The sequence below is a fragment of the Podarcis cretensis genome, assembly GCF_951804945.1.
Source record: "Podarcis cretensis genome assembly, chromosome: Z".
Classification (NCBI taxonomy): domain Eukaryota; kingdom Metazoa; phylum Chordata; class Lepidosauria; order Squamata; family Lacertidae; genus Podarcis; species Podarcis cretensis.
This window is the reverse complement of record NC_137184.1, coordinates 288,147-314,307: the sequence shown is the minus strand read 5'-3', so window position 1 is coordinate 314,307 and position 26,161 is coordinate 288,147. Positions and strand designations below refer to the sequence as shown.

General features: G+C 48.9%; 1 protein-coding gene across 6 annotated transcripts in view; it reads left to right on the top strand.

Annotated features, from left to right (window-relative positions):
• The first annotated feature begins 1,384 nt into the window (after positions 1 to 1,384).
• ADGRD2 (adhesion G protein-coupled receptor D2) overlaps positions 1,385 to 26,161 on the top strand; it is a 65,399-nt gene continuing 40,622 nt past the window's right edge. For all 6 annotated transcript variants that reach the window (XM_079961966.1, XM_079961969.1, XM_079961968.1 and 3 more), the window contains exons 1-11: positions 1,385 to 1,516; positions 2,215 to 2,289; positions 5,471 to 5,534; positions 8,801 to 9,022; positions 9,669 to 10,307; positions 11,377 to 11,475; positions 12,337 to 12,422; positions 14,386 to 14,667; positions 16,804 to 16,915; positions 19,598 to 19,726; positions 23,830 to 23,944. In XM_079961966.1, coding sequence (XP_079818092.1) covers positions 2,218 to 2,289; positions 5,471 to 5,534; positions 8,801 to 9,022; positions 9,669 to 10,307; positions 11,377 to 11,475; positions 12,337 to 12,422; positions 14,386 to 14,667; positions 16,804 to 16,915; positions 19,598 to 19,726; positions 23,830 to 23,944 — 1,820 coding nt within the window. In that variant the 5' untranslated portion in view covers positions 1,385 to 1,516; positions 2,215 to 2,217. The remainder of the gene's footprint in view (positions 1,517 to 2,214; positions 2,290 to 5,470; positions 5,535 to 8,800; positions 9,023 to 9,668; positions 10,308 to 11,376; positions 11,476 to 12,336; positions 12,423 to 14,385; positions 14,668 to 16,803; positions 16,916 to 19,597; positions 19,727 to 23,829; positions 23,945 to 26,161) is intronic.

The window sequence follows — 26,161 nt, the reverse complement described above, 5'->3', positions numbered from 1 at the left end:
TATTATTTACACATCTATGCAACCTGAGCATAAGATGGAGGGGCTTCGTAGAATTAACAGATCTTCCTTCTCCATTATGTATGAGCACCAATCAGACAACTACAAAACGAAAGACAGTAATCAAAGCTTTGGATCCAGCCCAGAGCAAGCATGTCTCTAGGTCTCCAGCTTCCGTCCTGCTTCTAGCCCAGCTCACTTACGTACAACTCTGGCTGTTGTTCTAGGTCATGGGGGTGGATGAAAGTGTGGGAATGTTCAGGGATGCAGGAGAGCAGAGGATATATTGTCTGATTATAGCCTTTCCAACTTGTGTTAACAAGTTCACAATTTAGCAGAGTAACATTCCCTTCTTTTTAAACTCAGCGGATGCGTTTGCTCAGGCTCACTAAAGCCTCTATAATAACTGTTCTGGTATTTTCCCCTTATTCCCTCCTAAAAGATAAGACACGACACAGTATTCTATAAAAGTATAAAAAGGTTTACTCACGCATCATTCTGTTCACAATTGGATTCCAGAAGGCAGACTTAGCTTAGAAAAGTAACATATACCTATCAGTAAAGTGAGATGAGCGCAGCAACCGCAGAGTTGTCTGTGACTGGACCTAATGGTCAGGGGTCCCTTTACCTTTTAGTACTTTTGTTAGGTGGGGGCAGAACCGACGTGATTGGTCAGTTAGTTAAGCATTTCTATTGCTTTAGAAGAGTTTGGATCTGATATCCCGCTTTATCACTCCCCTTCAGGAGTCTCAAAGCGGCTCACATTCTCCTTTCCCTTCCTCCCCCCCAACAAACACTCTGTGAGGTGAGTGGGGCTGAGAGACTTCAGAGAAGTGTGACTGGCCCAAGGTCACCCAGCAGCTGCAGGTGGAGGAGCAGGGAAGCAAACCCGGTTCACCAGATTACGAGTCCACCGCTCTTAACCACTACACCACACTGGCTTTACTTGCTCTAGAAGGGGGGCAACTGCCCCACCCATCTATGCCCATGGCCACCTGTCAGGGATTCTTTAGCTGAGATTCCTGCATTGCACAGGTTGGTCTAGATGACCCTTAGGGTACCTCCCAACCTCAAAATTCTAAGGTTCTCTGAAATCTCTCCTAAGCCCCTGTCATGGCTCTTTAAAAATGACTTCATTAGTGGGGAGAATTTTTAGGGCTTTTCTTCTTCAAAACTGCGCGAGTTGGGGCCTGAGAACGGGCTGTCCTTCCCCCTCCCCTCCCCCCGACTTTGGGTGAATCATACTCCCCTCCCGGGCTTGGGCCCTTTCCCAGAGAGAAGGAGGGTGAGGCTTTTGTGCCCTGGCTGGGCGGGGCTCTGCCGGCCCCCTTTGGGCAAAGTGCCTGAGGAGGGGGCGGAGGCGGCGGTGTAGAGAGCAGAACTGGCCTCTCTGGATGCGCCTCCTTTGCATCCTAGCCGCTTCCCCGCTTTCAGCACCTTCTATGCTCGACAGCGCGGTGCGCTGAGTGGCACCGACTATGAGGGTGGCAGGGCCGCCTCCCCGCTCCCAGGTGGACAGGTGAGTCGGGGATGGGGCGCTTGGGGGCGTCCTGGGGGCTATATTTCCATGCGCCCCCACGGAGTCAGCTGTGCTTCGACGGGTCTGGCGCTGTCGGGGTTTAAGCAGAGGCTCTGCATGTTCGGAAGAGCCGAGGGGCGGCCGCCGGCTTTAAAGGCCCTTCCGACGGCCCCCTTTGCGCAGCGCCGGGCACACGGTCCTCAAAGCAGTCGTCGACCGTGGCGAGTGAGGAAGGATAACGCATCACCCATCTCCCGGGGCGCTAGAGTTCTGGGGAGCTGTGGAATTCCAGAGCCCCAGGAAAGATGGACAGGAGACACTTGGGCGGAATCAAGCTTCTGTTCAAGGGCCAGCGGCTGCCCTCCACTGCCCGCGAGGTGCCAACCGCTGCCTAGGAAGAGTGAAGCAGCCCAGGTGGCTCAGACAAGCGAGCCAAACCACATTTAGAGAGGGCCGCGGGGGGTGCGCGCGCGCGATCTTCAAAAAAGCTCTGCTGGCAGGTTCTCCCGGACACCCATCCATCTTCCAGAGAGCTCTGAAACTGAGCCTCTCTGGTGCATTTGGGTCGCCTCTTGCGTTCTGAGACCTGGGTCCACCGAGACAGCGCCCCCTCCCCCCTCCCTGGAGCCCAGGTCCTTCTCCCCTTCTGTACAGCCTCGGGGTGCCCTGAGTTAAGGGGTTTTCTCTCCCTCACGCAGAGAATGAAAGCTGGCAAGCTGGTCGGCATGGTCTGCGGACTCTCGGCGCCTGGCTCTCTGCTTCTCGGACTGCTGGTAAATTTGCTGGAGGTGGTCGCGGGGGGGGGCGGGCAGACGGCGATCCTTCTGCCCAATGGCTGGGTGGGGGCACCGGTCTCCCGTTCAAGGCTCCCGTGGGTCACGGACTGGACCAATTCGTGAAGTGGTGGGCTGTCAGGGTTGACTTGCCAGGTGGCCCTTCTCTGCCTCCACAGCTGGAGGCAGCAAGGCTTCTGAATTTTAGTTGCTGGAAACTGCGGGGGGAGAGAGTGCTCTTGCGCTCTGCTCCTGCTTGCAAGCTTCCCGCAACAAGAGGCACTGGGTTGGTCACTGTGAGAACAGGATTGCTGGTCTAGATGGTCCTCCTTTGGCCCCTCCTCATGCTCTGATGTGGGACGCGGGTGGCGCTGTGGGTTAAATCATAGAGCCTAGGGCTTGCCGATCAGAAGGTCAGCGGTTCGAATCCCCGCGACGGGGTGAGCTCCCGTTGCTCAGTCCCTGCTCCTGCCCACCTAGCAGTTTGAAAGCATTTCAAAGTGCAAGTAGATAAATAGGTAGCGCTCCGGCGGGAAAGTAAACGGCGTTTCCGTGCACTGCTCTGGTTCGCCAGAAGCGGCTTAGTCATGCTGGCCACATGACCTGGAAGCTGTACGCTGGCTCCCTCGGCCAGTAAAGCAATATGAGCACTGCAAACCCACGACTGGGGCTAACGGTCAGGGGTCCCTTTACCTTTACCATGCTCTGATGTGGAGGTTTGGAGGACGGGTAACAACCAAGACAAAGCTTGCCTGCCTCAAAGGTCAACAAACGTTTGCCATCAGCCTCCATAGATTCTAGTCTGCAAACGTCATCCCAGGTCTTATTGAGTGGGGTGAGGAGGGGTCTTCTAAGGTGGTTATGTGTATTACCTTACTTGCTTCAAAAATATTTTTATCACACTTATATCCCACCTTTTTTCTCCATGAACCCCAAGGTGGTGTCCATGGTCCTCCCCTTCCTTGTTGAATCTTCACAACAGCCCTGTGAGGTAGGCTAGGCTGAGAAGCAGTGACTGGCCCAATGTTCCTCAGTGGGTCTGCCCTACTTTCCAAAAAGAGCTTTGCTGTCCTTACTCTTTGCATTCATGTCCCCGCTGTTCCTCCAAGGAGCTCAAGGCTCTCATCCACAAAACAGCCCTGCCAGGTAGGCTAGGCTGAGAGGCAGAGGCTGCCCCCCCCCCCCAGCGGAGCTTCATGGGGGAGCAGGGATCTGAAGCCTGGCCTCCCAGGTCCTTGTCCGACCTGCTAACTGGCTCTCGGAGCCCCTCCTGCTCCCTCTGTGGATTGGGGCCCTGGCCCTGCATGCCTGCCCCAGATGCTGCCCCACAGAAGCTGGTGTCCTAATAAATTTGCCCATTAAAAAAGTTGCAACAAGGAACTGTTTTTGCCACGGCAGATAAAGCCTTAAATCTTGGACAGTTTATCAATCTGCGTCCCCAAGTGCTGTTCAGCCCTGCGGATTGGAGACCCATGGCTCTGTCCTGTTCACACAAGCACTTAGCCGAGTGAGGCACTAGTCTAGAAGGTGGCGGGCAAAGTTGTGACTCGGAGGAACAATCTGAAAGTCTTGTGGAACCTTAAAGGCCAAGAAATTTATTGCTGCGACTCCGGATCACTCTGCCAGGTGCCTGAATTGAAATCTTAGTTGGGGAAAGGGAGCAGAAGGGCAAGGAGATGCAAGAATTAGTCAGTGACAATTCAGGCTTAAAGGTAAAGGTGAAGGTAAAGGGACCCCTGACCGTTAAGTCCAGTCGCAGACAACTCTGGGGTTGCGAGCTCAACTCGCTCTATAAGCCGAGGGAGCTGGCGTTTGTCTGCAGACAGCTTCCGGGTATGTGGCCAGAAGGGCTAAGCCACTTCTGGTGAAGCAGAGCAGCGCACGGAAACGCTGTTTACCTTCCCGCCAGAGCAGTACCTATTTATCTACAGTGGTACCTCAGGTTACATACGCTTCAGGTTACATACGCTTCAGGTTACAGACTCCACTAACCCAGAAATAGTACCTCGGGTTAAGAACTTTGCTTCAGGATGAGAACAGAAATCATGCTCCGGCGGCGCGGCAGCAGCAGGAGGCCCCATTAGCTAAAGTGGTGCTTCAGGTTAAGAACAGTTTCAGGTTAAGAACAGACCTCCGGAATGACTTAAGTACTTAACACGAGGTACCACTGTACTTGCACTTTGACGTGCTTTCGAACTGCTAGGTTGGCAGGAGCTGGGACAGAGCAACAGGAGCTCACCCCGTCGCAGGGATTCGAACCACCAACCTTCTGATTGGCAAGCCCTAGGCTCTGCGGTTTAACCCACAGCGCCACCCACGCCCCTTAAATATATATTAAGGTTTAAATATATGTTAAACTGGCACAGCTTTAACCTTTTACAGTAGCAGGTTGGTGATAACTGACCAGGAAGCCACTGAAGGACACTTTGTCAGAGGCAATTCATTCAAAGCATTTCCTTCAGTACTTTTATTGACCATATTGATGAGGGCTAATCTCCTACCCATCCACAAATAAGGCAGTGCACTCTAATGGTTAGAGTCTTGTACTATGACCTGGGAGACCAAGCTTTGAATCCCCCTGCTCTGCCTTGCAGCTCGCTTGGGGACCTTGGGCCAGTCCCTGCCTCTCACTCTAACCTGCCTCACAGGGTTGTTGTGGAGATGAACTGAGGAGTGTTGGGTAATATACAGGAAAAAGTGGTATAAACATGCAGTAAGTAAGTACCGTATTTTTCGCTCTATAAGACGCACCAGATCATAAGACACACCTAGTTTTTGGAGGAGGGAAACAAGAAAAAAAATATTCTGAATCTCAGAAGCCAGAACAACAAGAGGGATCGCTGCACAGCAAAAGCAGAAATCCCTCTTGCTGTTCTGGCTTCTGGGATAGCTGCGCAGCCTGCATTCGCTCCGTAAGACACACACACATTTCCCCTTACTTTTTAGGAGGGAAAAAGTGAGTCTTATCGAGCAAAAAATACAGTAAGTGAATGAATGAAGGAAGGAAGGAAGGAAATGCCATTGCTGTTCACCCATTCCTTTGCCATGCAGATTGCTGGCTGATGACTGAGAGGATGGGGGAAAGTCTCCACCAATGTCTCTTTTGCAAGGGGGGGGGCTGGTACTGGTTTTACCTGGGAGAGGTCTGCTCCAAAACACAGCAGCTGAGTTTCCTTCACAGGTTGGCATTCTCCCGAGAAGCACACTGGCGTTCGCCATACCGGCTGAAAACCGCACTGCAAGGGGTGAGTATCCTGATTTGTGCTTCTGTGCGTTTATTTGCAGAAGTCAGCATCCAAGTTCCTCATTGGGGCAAGACATTCTGAGCACGGGGCACCAATTCTGGCCCAACTGCACAACCTACCAGTTAATTTCCACGGCCCAATTCAAAGTGCTGGTCTTGACCTGTAGGACCAGCTCAGGACCACAATACCTCAAGGGCTGCCTCTCCCCATATGAGCTGACCCAGACCTTGTGATGGACACCTGAGGCCTTTCTCCAGGTGCCACCTCCATGGGAGCTCTGGAGGGTGGCAACAGGAGAACAGGGCCTTTTTGGTGGTGGCTCGTTGCTGGTGGAATGCTCTTCCTGGGGAAGCTCACCTGGTGCCTTCATTTCATATCCTTGGTGCAGGACAAAAACACTACCTATCAACATTTAGAATGGGTGGGATGTTTTAATGTATCCCTCACTCTCAGTTTTTATGTAGGTAGGTAGGTATTTTTTTTCTGGTAAATCACTTTGAATTGCTATGGCAAAAAAAAAAATGACTAATGCTTTTAATTTTTTATATATAATATTTGGGCCTGGAATCCCCATTGCCTGTGCACTGCAGGAAAGTAAATTATAATAATGATAATAATGATAATTTATTTATACTCCACCCATCCGGCTGGGCTTCCCCAGCCACTCTGGGCAGCTTTCAACAAAATATTAAAATACAGTAGTGCATCAAACATTAAAAGTTTCCCTAAACAGGGCTGCCTTTAGATGTCTTCTAAAAGTCTAGTAGTTGTTCTTCTCTTTGACATCTGGTGGGAGGGCGTTCCACAGGGCGGGCGCCACTACCAAGAAGGCCCTCTGCCTGGCTCCCTGTAACTTGTTTTTTTAAAAAAAATAAAAAAAATATTTATTAAGGTTTTTTAAATACAAAATGCAAACATAATAAACAATATAACATGTATCATAACATATTTTCAAAGCTTCTTTGGACTCCCTCACGTCTCCCGCTCCCACTTACATCATTATAAACTTTTACCAGCAATTTATCATCTTGTTTACATTCTTAAATCCCGTTCATTTAATTTAGTCTAATAGTTCTCCCAAAGGTTTATGTTTCCCTCCATCACACTTGTCATCCAGATTACATCTATTTTAGTGGTGCTCAATTATTTATAGTCTGGCATCCTTCTTAACATTCAACCAAATTACAATATTTTTGTAAATAAATTCTAAATTTCTTCCAGTCTTCTTCAACCCTTTCCTCTCCCAGGTCTCGGATTCTGCCGGTCATCTCAGCCAGTTCCATATAGTCTATCAGTTGCATCTGCCACTCTTCCAGTGTGGGTAGATCTTGAGTTTTCCAGTGCTTAGCGATGAGTATCCTTGCTGCTGTTGTTGCATACAGGAAAAAAGTTCTGTCCTTCTTTATCACCCTCTGGCCGACAATACCCAGGAGAAAAGCTTCTGGTTTCTTAGGGAAAGTATACTTAAATACCTTTTTCAACTCATTATATATCATTTCCCAGAAGGCCTTCACTCTAGGGCACGTCCACCAGAGGTGAAAGAATGTTCCTTCATTCCCTTTACATTTCCAGCATTTGTTATCAGACAAATGGTATATTTTGGCAAGTTTAACTGGGGTCATGTACCATCTATATATCATTTTCATTACATTTTCCTTCAAAGCACTGGCTCCCTGTAACTTGGCTTCTCGCGGTGAGGGAACCTCCAGAAGGCCCTCGGAGCTGGACCTCAGCGTCCGGGTAGGACAATGGGGGTGGAGATGCTCCTTCAGGTATATTGGACTGAGGCCGTTTAGGGCTTCAAAGGTCAGCACCAACCCTTTGAATTGTGCTCGGAAACGTACTGGGAGCCATTGTAGGTCTTTCAAGACTGGTGTTATGTGGTCTCGGCGGCTGCCCCCAGTCACCAGTCCAGCTGCCGCCTTCTGGATTAGTTGTAGTTGTAGTAACAGACACATAGTTGTCAATCTGTAAGGGACTAAAGGGCCACCTACTCTGGCTCCCTGCAGGACAGGGCAGAGGAGAAACATCCTCCCTGAACTGGACAGTGCCGTCCATGAGAGGCAAAACCAAGTCCGGGTTTGTATGCCATGTAAAACTCACTTCCAGGTTATTTCTCAGGGGCTACCAAAGCCCGCTCTGTTTTGTTTTTGACTGTGAGAAGTCCATTTTCATCCAAGCGGGTCCTTATATTACATTAAGAATTTGGAGTTTGAGTTTTCATCATCCCTCCTGACCCTTTTTTCCTTTTAAGAATAATAATAATAATTTTTTATTTATACCCCGCCCTTCCCGGTTCAAAAACCGGGCTCAGGGCAGCTAATAAGAAATTTAAAACACTTAATTATAAAAGCAGCATAAAATACAGTATAAAAACATGAATAACAATAAAATTCAAAATTCAAAAATAAATTTAGAGGAAATAAACATTAGATAGTCCCCAGGGCTAGCTGGCTGAATTGGTCCTACTTGGGCCAGTGAGGAGGCCAGGGGAGAATTAGCTGTGGGGTCTCAGAGCGGGGAATCTTCATAAAAGGGGAGAGGGAGGGAAGAGAAGGGAAATAAAAGATCAGGCTGAATTCAAATTAAAGGCCAGGAGGAATAGCTCTGTCTTACAGGCCCGATGGAAGGAGGTTAAACCCTGAAGGGCCCTGGTCTCATGGGACAGAGCATTCCACCAGGTCGGAGCCATCACTGAGAAGGCCCTGGCCCTGGTGGAGGATAGTCTGACTTCCTTAGGGCCTGGGACCTCTAAACGATAGTTATTCATGGACCTTAAGGTCCTCTGCGGGGCAGGCCAGGAGAGGCAGTCCCGTAAATATGAGGGCCCTCAGCCACAAAGAGCTTTAAAGGTCAAAACCAGCACCTAGAACTTGACCCTATACTCCACTGGGAGCCAGTGCAACTGGTAAAGCACTGGGTGAATATGCTCCCATGGCAGAGACCCCGTGAGGAGCCTCGCTGCAGCATTCTGCACCCGCTGGAGTTTCTGGGACAGTTTCAAGGGCAGGGATTATCTTAGTTTTTTCTTGATTTGTTGGCCACTCTGGAAGTTTTTTCAGCTGAACAGCAGGGTAAAAGCACTTTGGATAAAATGAATGATAAAATGATGCCAGCCAAGGGACTTCTTGGCAGACAAAGTTGAACTCACTTCCACCCCAGAATCATAGAATCAGAAGGGACCTGGAGGGTCATTTATTCCAACCCCTGAAATGCAGGAATCACAGCAGCTACTTTAGCTTTCCCTCCATGTGGTTCCCCTACAGATCCTGGCTCCGTTCCCCTGATCATAGAGATGCTGGGAGACGTGTATGAATACGTGCCCATCCTCCAGGACTGGTGGCATGCAGACGGGTACTGCCAGCAGCGCTTCGCTCGGTTGCCATCTGAGCTGGCGTCTCTTGGGGGAAAGCTGCAGTCCTACCAAGTACAGAGCACAGTCTGGATGGATGACGGAGAGGTGTTCCTGCAGAAGCCGAAGCAGAGGCGTGAGTAGAGATACGCTGCACTATTGAACCTAAGATAAGCCTGCTAGATCAGGTCAATGGCCCACCTGGTCCAGCAACCGGCTCTCACAGTACCATGTGCACCTAGACGCCTGTGGGAAACCAGGGAGCAGAACATGAGCACCAGAGCCCTCTCCCTCCCCCCATGTGGTTTCCAGGAACTGGTATTCAGAAGCATGGCTGCCCCCAAGCGTGGAGGGCAGAGCACATGTGATAATAAAACAGAACTTTAAAAGAGGCCACCTACATCAAAAAAGTAACATTCAACAATCATTAGAATAGTATAAAATAATAATATCAAGATATAAAAGTTAAACAGAAATCCACTCGACAGTTACAATCAATAATATCTAAATGATAATCAATAAAACAACAGCAAGCCACAGTACACAAAACAATACAATACACATTGAGAAGCAGAGACTAGAGGGTAGAGCAAGGCAGGTGGAAGGAGACCTTGCCTGATGGAGTCTCTCCCCTCTCTACGGTTCTTCCTTCAGAACCAGCTCCCTTATGAGGACTCCTAGGGTTGGAGGGTGGGGCAAGGCAGGTGGATGGCGGTCTTGCCTGATGGAGTCTCTCTCCTCACAGTCCTTGGTCACATCCCCATCTCTCCCCCCCCCCCCAGGAAACATCTCTGCACCAATCCTAGTCTTCAAGAACAAAACGGACACCAAGTTTGTGAAGGTCTTAGCCGACTTCCCAGAGATGCCTGCCGTGAGTGCCTGCGCCCATGTCCAGTGGGACCCTGAGGCTGTGGAGATCTCCACTGTCTTCTCCTATGCGGTCCCGGCTTTCATCAATGAGTTCCAGTTGCGTGGCTTCGTCGACGAGGATGGCTTCGTCCGGTTTGCCATCATCCTCCATGGGCACCACTCCCCGTACCTGCCCGTTTTTCGTGCCGATGGGCAGTGGCACCACTTCTGTGTCACATGGCAGCATCAGAATGGGGCATGGGCCATCCACGCTGATGGGAAGGAGAAGGCCTCAGCCACCGGGCTTTCAGCCTCCCATGCCGTGGATGGCCATGGGATGTTCATTATCGGGCAAGACCAGGACTCCCTGGGTGGGGCCTTCAAGGAGAAAGAGTCCTTCAGCGGGAACCTCACTGGTTTGCATGTTTGGCGGAGGGTCCTCAGCAGGGAGCAGATAGAGAAAGTCCGCTCCTGCATCCCTATTCAAGAGAGCCTCGTGTTTGCCTGGAGCAGCGACATCCTCGAGGTGGAAGCGAGCATCCAGCAGGCCACAGTGCAGCTCACCTGCCCAGGTAAAGCGCTCTCGGGTTGTGACTGCACCAGCCGTCTGAATCTGGTCTGTGATGAGCTGGTTGATTTGCATATCCCTGTTTTCAGTTGCTGTGGCTGGTTATATGCCTATATTGGATGGGGGCAGGGGAGGAAGCTGCCTCAGGAGAGGGGTGGGGATCCCTGTGGCCTGCAGACCGTGGCCAGCGATGATGGGAGTTGTAGTCCCAACTGAAGGGCCACAGGTTCTCCTTCCTGGTTTAGGAGGCATCTTAGGCTGGAAGGGCTTTGAACTCTCTTGGGTCTCCATTGCAAAATGGGCTTGTTGAGATCGGTAGGTAGATACCTGCTGGGGTCTTCTTTCCCCAAAGGTTGAAGATGTCCATGGAGATCAGGTTGTGTGACTCGGCTACCTGCAAATGGCAGAGTGTATTTCAAATAAACTGTGTGGAGCAGGAGCAGGTGGCGGGGAGGGGCGATGGCTGTGACCGGACCTCCTGACGACTGAGTCAACGCCACTTACCTGGAGGCAGTGGGGGAGGGGAGGGGCGGCAGAGAGATGGGGCAAAGGCATCAACAGGAGAGCTGGGTGGAAGTAAGAAGGATGCTTTATAAGGTCCTCGTGGCAATGAGTGCCTGGAGCTGCCTGAGAGTTTTTAGGGAATAAAAAAATGGCAATTATAAAACTAAAAATAGCGTGATTTGTGATTTCGGACCCATGACACCAAAACTGGGTAAACTCGCGCCAAAGTTGCGTTTTGGTCTGACGTCTTGATTCAAAGCGACACCTGGAATCCAAGACGTTGGCAGAGTCTGCCAACTCCACCCTCAGGAAACTGAATTTGGTGATGATGCTTCAAGGGGTGTCCCAACCTATAGAAAACAATCAAACAAACAATTTCCCAAAACATCTAGTAGATGGAGGTTGCTGTTCTTGTTCTAGCCCAAGGGTTGTCATTAATTTGATTTTGAATTGATTTTAGAATGCTGTGTTACTTTTATTGTTGTTAGCCGCTCTGAGCCCGGCTTCGGCTGGGGAGGGCGGGATATAAATAAAAATTTATCATTATCATTATCATTATTCTCTCCCAGGGCCTGTGGAAGAATGCCGAATGTTTCAGGTCGTCCAGGGAAGCCTTGCTTATGCTCCTTGCCTGCAGCTGCTGCCTTTTGTCTGCCATTACAAAAAAGGTATGGCGGTTCTGGCTATCCTTATCTCCAGACTCAAACTGTGGCCCACGGTCCCCATTCCTTTGTGCCAGCAATCGGTGGACCGGAGGGAAGTGGGTGGAGTAACAGCTGTGACTCTTACTTTGGTCAGTATGGTCCCATCTGCACAGTGCATTAAAAGCAGCCCCCCCCCCCAAAATAAGAATAATGGGAACTGTAGTCCACTGAGAATTCTGAGAGTTGTTAAGAGCCCCCCTATTCATCTCACAAAGCTACAATTACCAGAGTGGTTCACCCCCTCTTCCTGTTAATTAAAACACAAGCCACTTTTTATTAATGGGAATGTTTATTTGATAACAATAATGGAATATTTATTTATTTAAATGCTCATATTCCTCAGTCTCAAAGTGCCACAAGGCTGGGAGCCAGGGATCAGATTCCACTTCCTCTGGAAGAGAGTTCCAAGGTTTTGGAGCCAGCACTGGGAAGGCCCTGACATGCCTTGTTCAGCAAGGAAACTGTGCCTCTAAAGCAGGTCTTCATCACTGGGTTGGTTTCCAGGGGAGAAGGGTCCTTTTGGTATCTCCAGCTGTTGGATCAGCCTGGATTTGTGGTCAGACTGGGGCCTTGAGAGACACCGGTTCAACTCCCCCCTTGACCACAAGGTGCTCTGGGTGACTTTGGGCCAGTTGCTCTCTTTTGACCTTGTCTACCTTGCAAGGCTGTGGAAAGAGTTGTTGTTGTTGTTGTTGTTGTTGTTGTTGTTGTTAACCTTTATGTGCCATCCTGCATCATGTGATAGACAACAATCCCATGACTGCAATCGCGGAGCAGGAATTCTAACACAACCTTCCATTTGCATGTCTGTTGTTTCCCCCTCAGATCTTTATTTGCAGTTGAAGAAAACACAGTCGAAACCTGTCCCACAGCTCATAGCTCAGGTTAATGCACGAGCGAATGCGACAGTGGTGAGTCTAAAGCCTTGGCGCAGTGGCTGGTGCCGGCTCTTCAGAAATATATATATATATATATATATATATATATATATAAAATTTTATTAGTTTTTTTAAACATATCATTTTCAACAATAATTAAACATACTTTTACATCTTATACAATTTTTTTTGGCTTCCATCAATCACATCTGAAAATTTTCCAATCTATTCACTTAATATACATTTCTTACTTTCACTATTACCTTTAAATCTCATAGCTAATATCTCTATTCTTTCTCTGCAATATTTCATCTATTTCTCCTTACAAAACTAGCGTAATTTGTTGATTACAGTTGCTCTTCAAATAGTTCGTATATTTCTTCCAATCTTCTGTAAATCTCTGGTCCCGCAGGTTTTGAATCCTTCTAGTCATTTTGTCTAATTCTGCATAGTCCATTAATTTTGTCAGAATTTCTTCTTGCTTCCATTTCTGAGCTAACAATACTCTTGCCGCTGCTGTTGCATATAAGAACAATTTAACATCTTGTCTATTAATATCCTCACCTATAATACCAAGTAAAAATGCTTCTGGTTTTTTTAAGAATGTGTATTTCAACATCTTTTTCATCTCATTATATATCATTTCCCAGAAGTTTTTTACTTTCTTACATTCCCACCTTCAGGATGATTTCTGGCAGGGGCCATTTGTAGCTCTACCTGGAGATGTTGATGGGGGGTGGGACTGAATCTGGAACCTTCCTCACCCAAAGCCAGGGCTCTTCCACTGAGCCACAGCTCTGGGGACACGTGAGATGTATTGGCACACCTCCACATTGCCCCTCCTTCCTCCCACCCCCTGGATTTGTGGCTTCCCCACACACTTTCCCCTAAAGTGCCTTCAGCTTGTGTGCTACTCCCAACCCAAAGTCCCCATATACAGTGGTGCCTCGCAAGACGAAAAGAATCCGTTCCGCGAGTCTCTTCGTCTTGTGGTTTTTTCGTCTTGCGAAGCAACCCTATTAGGGGCTTAGCGGCTTAGCGCTATTAGCGGCAAAGCGGCAAAGCGGCAAAGCAGCTATTAGCGGCTTAGCGGCTTAGCAAAAGGGGGGGGGAGCAAAAAAAATTGCAAGCCCATAGAGAAATTCGTCTTGCGAAGCGCTTCGAAAAACGGAAAACCCTTTCGTCTAGCGGGTTTTTCGTCTTGCGAGGCATTCGTCTTGCGGGGCACCACTGTAACAGATTTTGGAAGCACTGCTACTAAAAAATACTTCCAAAACGGCTTTGTGCAGACAGGGCCGTCTTACCCATAGGCGCTAGAGGCGCAGGGCACCCGGGTGCCGGGCTCTCAGGGGCGCCAGGCTGAGAGTCCAGGGCCCGAGAGTTGAGGCTGGGGAAGAGCCCGCCCGTCAGTCAGAGCACCGCGGGGGGCTCTTCTGCTGCAGGCGGCTCTGTGCCGTGAGTGTGGGGGCGATCGAGCCAGCGAGACGCTGAGGTGGTTGGCCAGCTCTGCTCTCCTGCGCGCCTGGGACTGGGCAACCTGGGGGGCGGATGCCAGGTGGATCTTTGCACCCCGGCACCGCATATGCTTAAGACAGACCTGTGTGCAAATCACACGCATCTTGGTGGATTTTTCCAAAAGGGGAGGCATACACAAACCCCTTCACCCACCCTGCCCCCATTTACCGTATTCTTCGCTCTATAAGATGCACCGGACCACAAGACGCACCTAGTTTTTGGAGGAGGGAAACAAGGGAAAAAAAATATATTCTGAATCTCAGAAGCCAGAACAGCAAGAGGGATCACTGCGCAGCGAAAGCAGCAATCCCTCTTGCTGTTCTGGCTTCTGGGATAGCTGCGCAGCCTGCATTCGCTCCATAAGACGCACACACGTTTCCCCTTACTTTTTAGGAGGGAAAAAGTGAGTCTTATAGAGCAAAAAATATGGTAGTCCCCCTTCTCTAACCTGGGGGGTGGGGGGTCTTGTTTCTGGCTACAGATTCCCGGGAGTGTCTTCCAGGCAGAAGCCCGAGGCATGGACGTTTCAGTAGCCGCTGGTTACCTAGGGGTGGTGGAGACGGTCCTGACGGACGCTGAGCCTCCATCTCTGGAGGCAGCTGCTCTTCTGGGCATCTCGCAACTGCTGAAGGAGGTCTCAGACATGGATGCCAACGAGCCGGAGGAACTGGCAACGCTGGAGCAGCTGGGGCAGCACTACGTGGCAATTGCCGGGGCAATCCTGGAGGAGCAGAACGCTGAGGAGTGGTCCAAAATAAAGCCGGTAAAATCATGGCTTCCTAGAAGTAAGGGGGGGGGGTCTGGTGAGCCCCAACGTTTGAGGCAGGAAATCCAGAAAGCTGAAGCAGCCCTGATAGTCCACCATCCCTTTCCGTCCTTGAGAGCTTGTGGTCAGACCAAGACCCACGGGAGACCCTAGGGCCATGAAGATGCAGAGGTGACCTTGGAAGGCAATGCAGCGCTCTTAGTAATGTTGATGGCATTTGACCATTGCACTGTGGAGAGTGTATTAACTTATGGTCTCTGTGTGTGGTTTGGGAGCTGCACGGTCAGGGGAAAAACAACGCTGTCCAGGGTTGTAAAGACTGCGGAGAGAAGAATTGGGTGCACTCTTCCCACCTTGGATCAAATCTATGCTTCCAGGTATCATAAGAAAGCTGCAGAGATAGCGCAGGATAGTGCCCACCCCGGAAATTATCTCTTTCAGCTTCTGCCTTCTGGAAGAAGGTCCAGGGTTATCAAGACTAGGACCAGCCGCCTGAGAAACAGTTTCTATCCAAATGCAATTCTGGTTTTATACGCAGTATAAGGAGTCTCTATAGGAGTATATTGTATTTTAAAATGGGGTTTCAGAGTTTTTAGGGGTTTTGAATGTCTTATGTAGATTTTTCAATTTCATTGTTCTGCATGGGACAATGACAATAAAGATATTGTATCGTATCGAAGTCCCACTGACCTCACAGGGCGGTTGTTGGGGTGTTAAATATGGAGGGGATACCTGGAGCTCCTTGGAGGGTTTTTTGGCGGGCGGGGGGAGGTGGGACAGAAGCACAATAAATAAACAAACACTAGATGGTTGTCCGGCCTCTGCTGGAAGATTTTCAGGAAGTTAGAAATATATAAGGAAATAAATATCCCTGGGTACACACCCTAATTAAATGAGTTGCATCACACCTACGCTCACAGCAGTTAGGCTTCTGGGCAGCTGAATATGTACTTTATTACATGATTTACTACATTATTCCACAACATCCATTTCAATGCAACGGAAACGCAATTCGGTTTGGAAGGGCAGTTCATAGAATCAAAGGACTGCAGAGTTGGAAGGGATTCCTCAGGGTCATCTAGTCCAACCCCCCTCAATGCAGGAATCCCAACTGGTTCCATATCATTGTCAGGCTGAACACAACAAAGGCGAATACCAATCATGTTCATTGATTTCTGCTCCAGACATGGGGCAAATAAGCAAACTCTGCTTCCGTTTCCATCAGGATTGTCTGACGCCTCACGCCACCTCCCTCTGTGTGACTGGCTCCATTGTCAAACTCTCCCTGCTATCAAGAAGCGTTCCTAATCTTTGACCGAAATCTACCCCCCAGTAGCTTAAGCAGCAGAGAAGTCATAGAATCATAGAACTGTCGTACAGCTGGAAGGGACCCCGGGGGCCATTTCGTTCCAACCCCCTGCAATGCATTAAGCAGCCTTTGCTCTCTTCAATGGGGCAGCCCCTCAGAGACTGGAAGAGTGCAATAAGAATAAGAATAAGAATAAGAATAAGAATAAGAATAAGGCAGCCCTGTTCAGGGAAGTTTTGAATGTGAGACATTTTAATGTATTTTTAATCTTTGTTGGAAGCCACCCAGAGTGGCTGGGGTGACCCAGCCAGATGGGCGGGGTACAAATAATAATAATAATAATACTTTATTTGCTTCCAACAAAATATTAACAAAACAGTAATGCATCAAACATTAAAAGCTTCCCTAAACAGGGCTGCCTTCAGATGTCTTCTAAAAGTTGTTGATTTCCTTGACATCTGATGGGAGGGCGTTCCACAGGGCGGGTGCCACCACCGAGAAGGCCCTCTACCTGGCTCCCCGTAACTTGGCTTCTCACAGTGAGGAAACCGCCAGAAGGCCCTCGGAGCTGGACCTGAGTGTCCGGGCTGAACGATGGGGGTGGAGAAGCTCCTTCAGGTATACTGGACCGAGGCCGTTTAGGGCTTTCAAGGTCAGCACCAACACTTTGAACTGTGCTCAGAAATGTCCTGGGAGCCAGTGTAGGTCTTTCGGTCTCAGCAGGAGGAGAGCCAGGGAAGCCCATGGGCAAAGCTGGTTGATGATGATGATGATGATGATGATGATGATGATAAGGTTTGGGCAGCTGCTCCTGTGCTTCTCAGATCCTTGATGGACCCATGACAGTTGTGGAAAACATGGACAAGATGGTTTCCAGCCTCCATCAGCTCCTGAGTGCAGAGAGGCCCAAAGTCACCCTCCGGAGTAAGAACATTGGTGAGTAGCAGCAAGGCTCTCGGGTGCGAGGGGGAAGAAGAGCCTGGGGAATTGTCAAAGCAGATTTGATGCCAGAAATTCAGTAGGAAAGAAACTGAAACTAAAACTGTGAATATCCTAATGCTGTTACTCAAATCTGTGGTGCATCCCCCACAGTACTGTGTAGAGTAAAGGTAAAGGTAAAAGGTAAAGGGACCCCTGACGATTAGGTCCAGTCACGGACGACTCTGGGGTTGCGGCGCTCATCTCGCTTTACTAGCCGAGGGAGCCGGCGTACAGCTTCCAGGTCATGTGGCCAGCAGGACTAAGCCGCTTCTGGCAAACCAGAGCCCACTCTCTTGGGGGCCCCAAAAAAAATTAAAGGAAAAAACACCCTGGGTGTACATTTCCAAAATATGAGATAAAAAACAAATAAAATAAAACCTACATACAGTTAGAGCATTCTAATTATTTCACTATTAATATACTTCTTCTTAATTGTATTTCACTATTAATATACTTTTTATTAATTGTATTTCAATTCAACCATTACTTTGATAAAATACATATTTTGTTATGTGCAAATGGCTTGAGATACCTATTAGGTCCATAAATTACCATATAGCATATATTCAACACAAAAACAGCGTCAATTTGTCGTTGACAAAGGACAGCTGGACATATAAAGGGCCCCATTACCTTCAGTAGCTGAGAGCCTCACCAAACCTAAACCTTACATGAAGGCATGTAAGCCACATTTCCCTATTGCTGCGGGAGTGAGGAAGCTTTTTCAGCCCGGGGGCCAACATTCCTTCTGGTTAGCCTTCTGAGGGCCACATGTCAGAAGCGTAGGTGGAGCAACTACTATAAATAATTGCCTTTGTGCGGTACGTTAGTTCCTACACACTCTCACACACACACTGCTCTGGTGCTCGGATCCTGCTCAGGGGTTCCCCACTGAGCCATCTGATGGGCCACTGTGGGAACAGGGCTAGATGGACCATTGGCCAGGGGGGGCCAACTTGAATAAAATATTGTGGGGGGCCAGGTAAGCCCCACCTTGCATAACTGATCACATGACATAGTGCGCACACATCATTGGAATGGGAATGTCCATCCACTTTGTGGAGGCCTGGCCCCTCAAATATTTTATTGTGGGGGCCAAAACCCCCATGGCCCCTAGGAGTAGGCCCCTGTGCCTTTGGCCGGACCCAGCAGCCAAAGAACAGCTCTTCTCAGCCTCTTCTCAAGTAGGCTGCAATTTCTTAAGCCTCAGGATTTCAGGCTATTGTAACAGGCCATTTCCAGCCTGCAGGTTAGAGCTGGGTGACAGCAATGATCTGCAGCCACAAATGGCCTCCTATTTAACACACAATTAAGTGTTTTAAACTACAAGTCCCATCAGCTCCAGCCAGCATGGCCAATGGGAGTTGTAGTCCAACAACGATGTGAATATCAGCCGGGATGGTGACGTTTGATGCAGGTGCCACAAGAGGGCGCCGTGTGGAAGAGGAGATACTGAGTTCTTTGGTTTTGCAATTTATCTTGAGCTATGATAAGAAAATGACACTGATTGCAGATAAAAAAATACGCAGATCATACTCAAGGGCACAGCGCATAACTTACTTATCTTCACAAAAAGAGGAAAATTTTTCCTCCGCAAGCGAGCATTTTTCTGAGGCTAAGTCACAGCAGGAACATATTTTTGCCCCAATTATTTATAAAGGGGGGTGGTCAGTGGGAAGAAGAGGTCTTGAGTACAAAGCAAGGTTACTTTGCTAGGGCAGACCTACCAAGTGAAATATTGAGCAGAATTCTGTCCCTCCACTGTTAGACTAACAATTGGAAAAAACTTGTGTCATCTGGTATAACTTAATTTCTAAATTTGTTATGGGGTTAAGCGTTATTGGGCCCACACATGTAGACGCTCTTTCCCTGCTCATAGATGTGCAGAGATGTTTTTAAGTGAGAAAAGAGTGGCGCTCTTGTGTGGCAAAGGGGTTGTATTCAGGAGAGCCTCTCGCCTCCCCTACTTTGCTGCAACTGCTGCCAGCTGAGTCTGACTTGACGGTTAGATATATGCTCTTTAAAAGGTAAAGGACCATTAGGTCCGGTCGTGGCCGACTCTGGGGTTGCAGCGCTCATCTCGCTTTACTGGCCGAGGGAGCCGGCGTACAGCTTCCGGGTCATGTGGCCAGCATGACTAAGCCGCTTCTGGTGAACCAGAGCAGCGCACGAAAACGCTGTTTACCTTCCCACCGGAGCGGTGCCTATTTATCTACTTGCACTTTGAGGTGCTTTCGAACTGCTAGGTTGACAGGAGCTGGGACCGAGCAACGGGAGCTCACCCCGTCACGGGGATTCGAACCGCCGACCTAGGTTCTGTGGTTTAACCCACAGCGCCACCCGCGTCCCTAATATATGCTATTAGGCTCCACTTCTTCTGGGTCCAAATGCCCGAGGAATTCCTTTCAGGGGAAATGGCTCACAGGCTTCCCCATCCGTTTTCCTATCACACTCTCTTCTCCTGCATTTCCACACGTCATCTTTCCTTTCTCGTGAGCTCTGAAGGTGAGCCTCTCCAACTGTCTTTTAAATGGGTGGTCCGTTTGGCTGCTGAACAGGTCAGAGCTTTCCTTGCAGGTAGCCCAGTATCTTCTAAGATGACCCTTTGCCCTTGACCCTTGACCCTTTGCTCCCCAGGAGCAGAAGTGCGACGTGTGTCTCTCGACCGAGCAACAGCTGATGGCGCTGCGTACATGATGCTGAACCAAGACGCTCCAGACCAGATCGAAGTCCCAAGGGAAGAAGTGGAGAGGCTGAGAGGGAGAGGTGGAGAGGGGATTTATTTCTTTTTAATGTATTGCATTCATATGCCACTTTTCTTGATTCTCCCCCTCCTCATTTGGTCCCTGTGAGGGAGGTTAAGCTGAGAGGCCGTGACTGGAACCCAAGGTCACCCAGGGAGCTTCAGGGCTGAGCGGGAATTCGAACCCTGGTCTCTTCCAGTCCTGGTCCAACACTCTGACCCCTACACCCACCGTCGGCAACCTAAGGCCCATGGGCGAAGGCCGTTTAACCGGCCCCCAAACCACCCCCAAACGAACCGATGTTGTAGATTACTAGGTTAATGTTAAAATGAAAAGAAAGAAAGATGTAAATTGACTAAGTACATTTTATGTGAAAATAGATTTGGAAAACCGCTACAATGGAGTATATGGAAACTCAGCTAGGGGGATTCAAGGAAGTCATTCAACAATGCTAACAAAAGTGGAATTATTATACGTTTGTTTGTTTGTTTGTTTGCGCATGCCCAGATGCCGGAAATCACTTCTGCACATGTCCGCAGTGCCAGAAATTGCTTCTGTGCAGGTGTGATTTTCAGCATCTGGGCATGCGCAGAAGCATTTTCCGGCACCACAGACATAGGTAAAGGTAAAGGTACCCCTGCCCGTACGGGCCAGTCTTGACAGACTCTGGGGTTGTGCGCCCATCTCACTTAAGAGGCCAGGGGCCAGCGCTGTCCAGAGACACTTCCGGGTCACGTGGCCAGCGTGACATCGCTGCTCTGGCCAGAGCCAGAGCCGCACATGGAAACGCCGTTTACCTTCCCGCTGGTAAGCGGTCCCTATTTATCTACTTGCACCCGGAGGTGCTTTCGAACTGCTAGGTTGGCAGGCGCTGGGACCGAGCAGCGGGAGCGCACCCCGCCGCAGGGATTCGAACCGCCGACCTTTCGATCGGCAAGTCCTAGGCGCTGAGGCTTTAACCCACAGCGCCACCTGCGTCCCCACCACAGACATGCGTAGAGGCAATTTCTGGCATGGGACTGCACTGGTCTGGGTCTGGGTTAGGGTTAGGGTTAGGGTTAGGGGGTAGGGGGTAGGGGGTAGGGGTTAGGGTTAGGGTTAGGGTTAGGGTTAGGGTTAGGGGTAGGGGTAGGGTTTAGGGTTAGGGTTAGGGTTAGGGTTAGGGTTAGGGTTAGGGTTAGGGTTAGGGTGGCGCGGGGACTCTCTTCCACAGCTCCAGAAATTGCTTATGCGAATGCCCAGACGCGGGTTAGGGTTAGGCTTAGGTTTAGGCTTAGGTTTAGGCTTAGGCTTAGGCTTAGGTTTAGGTTTAGGCTTAGGCTTAGGTTTAGGCTTAGGTTTAGGTTTAGGCTTATGGTTAGGCTTAGGCTTAGGTTAGAGTTAGGGTTTGGGTTAGGGTTAGGGTTTGGCTTAGACTTAGGTTTAGGGTTAGGGCTAGGGTTAGGGCTAGGGTTAGGGTTAGGGTTAGGGTTAGGGTTGCGGTTGCGGTTGCGGTTGCGGTTAGGATTAGCGTTAGGGTTAGGGTTATGGTTAGGCTTCGGCTTCGGCTCAGGTTTAGCCTTAGGGTTAGGGTTAGGGTTAGGGTTAGGATTATGGTGGCGCAGGGACTCTCTTCCACAGCTTCATAAATTGCTTCTGCGCATGCCCAGACTCCGGAAATCGCTTCTGCGCATGTCCGCAGTGCCAGAAATTGCTTCTGTGCAGGTGAGATTTTCAGCATCTGGGCATGCGCAGAAGCGATTTCTGGCGCTGCGCTCGTCCGGCCCACTGAGGATCTCCACAGGAGTGATCCGGCCCATGCCCGGTACACCTTGCCAACCCCTGCCCTACACCACACTGGGTCTCTGGTGATGCTGGGTCATGTATGTGGTGGCTTAGTCCCCTTTCTTCTGCCCAAATGTCATTGCCAATAATTGCCACGACTCCACCCCCATCCTGGTTTCCCCTAGGCTGCTTTGGTGAGGCCTGGTGGGGTCAGCTTGGACTGGAAGGTGAAACTGAAGTACACTGGAAATTAATAGGGTTTAGGTCAAGGAGAGCCTGACCACCGTAGTCCATGTGCTGGTAACCTTGGGGCTGGGCTTCTGCCATGCACTCTGTGTGGAGCTGCCCTTGGGCCCAGTGTTGAAGCTACTGATGGTGCAGGATGTGGTGTCCAGACTGCTGATGGGGTCACCTGGCCGACAATAGGTGACCCCCTTGTTAAAACAGCTGCACTGGCTGCCCATCTGCTACCAAGCCAGGTTCAATGTCCTTGAAAAAATTTACAAAGCCCTCGTCAACTTTGGTTTAGCGAACCTCAGGTATTGCCTGAACTCTTATATTCCAGCTCAGTCATTCAGATAATCTGCAGGCACATTGCTGGTCATTTCCCAAGATGGGGCGGCTCATTTGACAACAACAAGAAACCAGCCATTTAGTGTCAAAGGCTGGTCCTGTGGAACACTCTGCCACTTGAGATTCAGCGGGCGCCTTCTGTGCCAACCTTTCGAACACCTGCTTAAAGCTTTTCTATCTTCTATTGCTTATGCAGGCAGTTAAGAATATGTCTTCCCACAGTAGCTATCTGGTTTAAACTTTTAAAATATGGTTTCATCTGGTTTTTATTGTATGTGCAATTGCACTGCCTACTTTTGCCTCTGGCCTCATCCAGCAACCGTGCCTGAAGGTTATCCAGAAGGGATTGAAAAGCTATTCACACCCCCGGCTTGTACAGATGGCTGAGAGAGCTGGTGATCTCATTGTTTTCTGTTCTGCTCTGAAGCATAGAATTTTAACTTGATCATTATCTGTGGTGTTTGTTTTTAGGATGTTGTTCATTGCTTAGAGATTTTCTTCTCCTTTAGAGAAGTACCATATTTTCCCTCTATAAGATGCACCAGACCACAAGATGCACCTAGTTTTTGGAGGAGGAAAACAAGAAAAAAAATATTCTGAATCTCAGAAGCCAGAACAGCAAGAGGGATCTCTGCGCAGTGAAAGCAGAAATCCCTCTTGCTGTTCTGGCTTCTGGGATAGCTGCGCAGCCTGCATTCACTCCATAAGACGCACACACATTTCCCCTTACTTTTTAGGAGGGAAAAGGCGAGTCTTATAGAGCAAAAAATATGGTAAATCCTTTAGAGAAGTTTTTACTGAAGTAAATCAAACCAATCAATACAACAACAACAAAATCCTAGAAGTGAAAAAGGCAGCACAGTATATTTCAGAGAGACTCAATATTTGGTTGGTGAGGCACTTAAGACGTCAGGAAAGCCAAATTTCACGCTGTACAATGGAGAGATGCACCCTGTGTGTCTGTGTTTGTTGCATGTAAGATGAAATCCCACCAAACAGGGTATGTCATAAAGGAAATGATTTGATATTGCTTTATATATCTTTGTAACTTTCTACTAATATAACAACTGAGTATTTTAGTAATATTTTGTTTGAGTTGCCTGGTTTTTGTACATCACTCACAGATATTTTTAATATATTAAGTGGTGTAGAAATTAAATAATCAATAATCAATATACATGATGCAAATAAATGGTGGACAGCCTGGTCCCTGCCACAACCAGGCCACAAAAAACTTCTGTTACTTCCCACCCAAGTCTTGATCACTAAAATATAACCTAAAATTGTCATTAAAAAAATCATTTCGGTAGTACTGCTTGTTCCCTAAGTTTTATGGCAGTCACACAAAATTTGGCCACCCTTAGCGTGATCTCTAGATCCTTGTCCTCTACCAGGAGTTTTAGACATTGGAGTTTGGACCCATTTTGGAGATTTTTTTATAACAGGAGTGATAAATACCGAGCGTATATCCCCGTAGAAACAGCAGTGTAACAAGGCATGAGAGACAGTTTCTACCTGCATCAAGCCGCAGAGACAGACTTGTTCCATGTACAGTTTACCCTCAAATCTGCCCTGCAAGTTGAATCTGGCCAGGGTAAATGACCGTCTGTATTTAGGTATTTGTAATTTTGACAAATAATTTGCTGGGCTAAATCCTCTCCCATTATCTTTTATTGCTGGGTGTTTATTCATCTCGCTCACCGTTGTGTTTTATGATATTTCTGATATTGTAAGTGAGCCGGAACTGGTCTGTGACCGTAATAATAAAATTCATTCATTCCCGCCCAGGTCTGCGCCAGATCACCATGACCAACACCTGGTACGGCTACAGTTCCCTTCAGCGCCTTCTCACCAGTGGCAACGCTGTGCTCCAAGATGCAGCCGTGTCAGACGGAGGCAGGAGGTAAGTGAGCCGGGTCATAGCTTAGGCCTTTCCTACCTGCCCCAACCTCCTGATTTATTTTCCACCCAGCTCCTTTAGTACCCTGCAGCTCATCAGGCCCTGATTCATTTAAAGTAGCCCGGTGTTCCCTTACCATCTCTTTTCCTATCTTGGACTGCAGCTCCCTCCCTCCATCATTAATTCAGTTATCACCAGGTTGGGCATCGCTTTCCTTGTGGGTGAAGACAGAGGCAAAGTAGGTGTTGAGTAGTTCCGCCTTCTCTCTGTCGCCCGATAGCCTTTCCCCGTCTTCTCCATGCAGAAGACCCTTCACTTGCTTGTTCTTCCTCTTGCTTTGGACATAGCCCCCAACCCCTTTTTTATTATTCCTAACCTCTCTTGCAAGCCTCAGCTCATTCTGAGCTTTAGCCAGCCCCTGCAACTGTTGGCTACTTGTGCATACTCCTCCTTAGTGATTTCTCCCTTTTGCCATTTCTTAACTCTCAGCTCATCTGTAAGCTCCTTATGCAGCCACAGTGGTTTCCTTAGATGCCTCCCACTTTTCTTTCTTGTTGGAATTGTCTGCAATTGGGTGTCTTCAATATTTCTCCTTTTGGAAACTCCCATCCATCTTGGACTCCCTTCTCTTTGATCTCACCCAGGAGCTGCTTAAGCTTGTTCAAATTGGCCTTCTCAAAGTCCAGAGTTCATGTCTGTCTACCCTCAGCCTCCCCTTGCCTCTCTATCATGAAACCCAAGAGGACATGATCATTTCCTCCCAAGTTTCTGAGCACTTCCACTTCATCAATCATCTCCTCCCTGTTGGTGAGGACCAGGTCCAAGATAGACGATCCCCTTCTTGCTTCTTCCATCTTCTGGGAAATGAGACGGTCAGCGAGGCAGTGGAGGAATTTGTTGGACCTTACATTCTTGGCAGAGTTTGAATTCCAACAGATATTGGAGAAGTTGAAGTCTTCCATGACCACCATATCTCTCCTCTCCTCTGAACATGTGCAGAGGAGGGTGACCAAGATGGTTAAGGGTCTGGAAACTAAGCCTTACAAGGAGTGCTTGAAGGAGCTGGGTATGTTTAGCCTGGAAAAGAGGAGACTGAGAGAAGATATTATAGCTATCTTCAAATATCTTAAGGGCTGTCACATGGAAGAGGTAACAAGCTTCTTTTCTCCTGCTCTGGAGGGCAAGACTCGAACTAATGGAGATTCTGACTAAACATCCATGACAGATGGCCATCCAACCTCTACTTTATAACCTCCAAGGAAGGAGAGTCCACCACCTCCTGAGGGAGACCGTTCCACGGTTAAACAGCACTTTACCATCAGAAAGTTCTTCCTGATGTTTAGTCAGAATTTCTCCTTTCTTGTAACTTGAAGGCACTTGAGTCCTCACCTTCAGAGTAGGAGAAAACAAGCTTGCTCCCTCTTCCATGTGACAGCCCTTGAGATATTTGAAGATGGCTCTCCCCTCTCCTCTCCTCTCTCCTCTCACTCTCCTCTTTTCCAGGCTAAACATACCCAGCTCCCTCAACTGTTCCTCATGAGACTTGGTTTGCAGACCCTGAATCATCTTGGTTGCCCTCCTCTGCACACCTTCCAGCTTGTCAATATCCTTCTTAATTTGTGGCACCCAGAACTGGACACAGTATTCCAGGTGTGGTCTGACCAAGGCAGTGTAGACTCACCAGAGTTAGGTGGACCAATGATTTTTCTTGATATAAAACAGCTTCCTAAAGCAAATAATGGCACCATTTAGCCAAAGCTAAGCAGGTCCAAAGGGATGCGGGTGGCACTATGGGTTAAACCACAGAGCCTAGGACTTGTCAGTCAGAAGGTTGGCAGTTCGAATCCCCGTGACGGGGTGAGTTCCCATTGCTCGGTCCCTGCTCCTGCCAACCTAGCAGTTCAAAAGCACATCAAAGTGCAAGTAGATAGATAGGTACCACTCCGGCGGGAAGGTAAACAGCGTTTCCGTGCGCTGCTCTGGTTCACCAGAAGCGGCTTAGTCATGCTGGCCACATGACCCGGAAGCTGCACGCCGTCTCCCTCGCCCAGTAAAGCGAGATGAGCGCCGCAACCCCAGAGTCGTCCGCAACTGGACCTAATGGTCAGGGGTCCCTTTACCTTAAGCAGGTCCAGGTCTGGTCAGTTTATAGGTGGGTGACCACCTGGGAACCAGATGTGTGTTTCCATGATGGAAAGAAGGATGTATATTAGGGTTGCC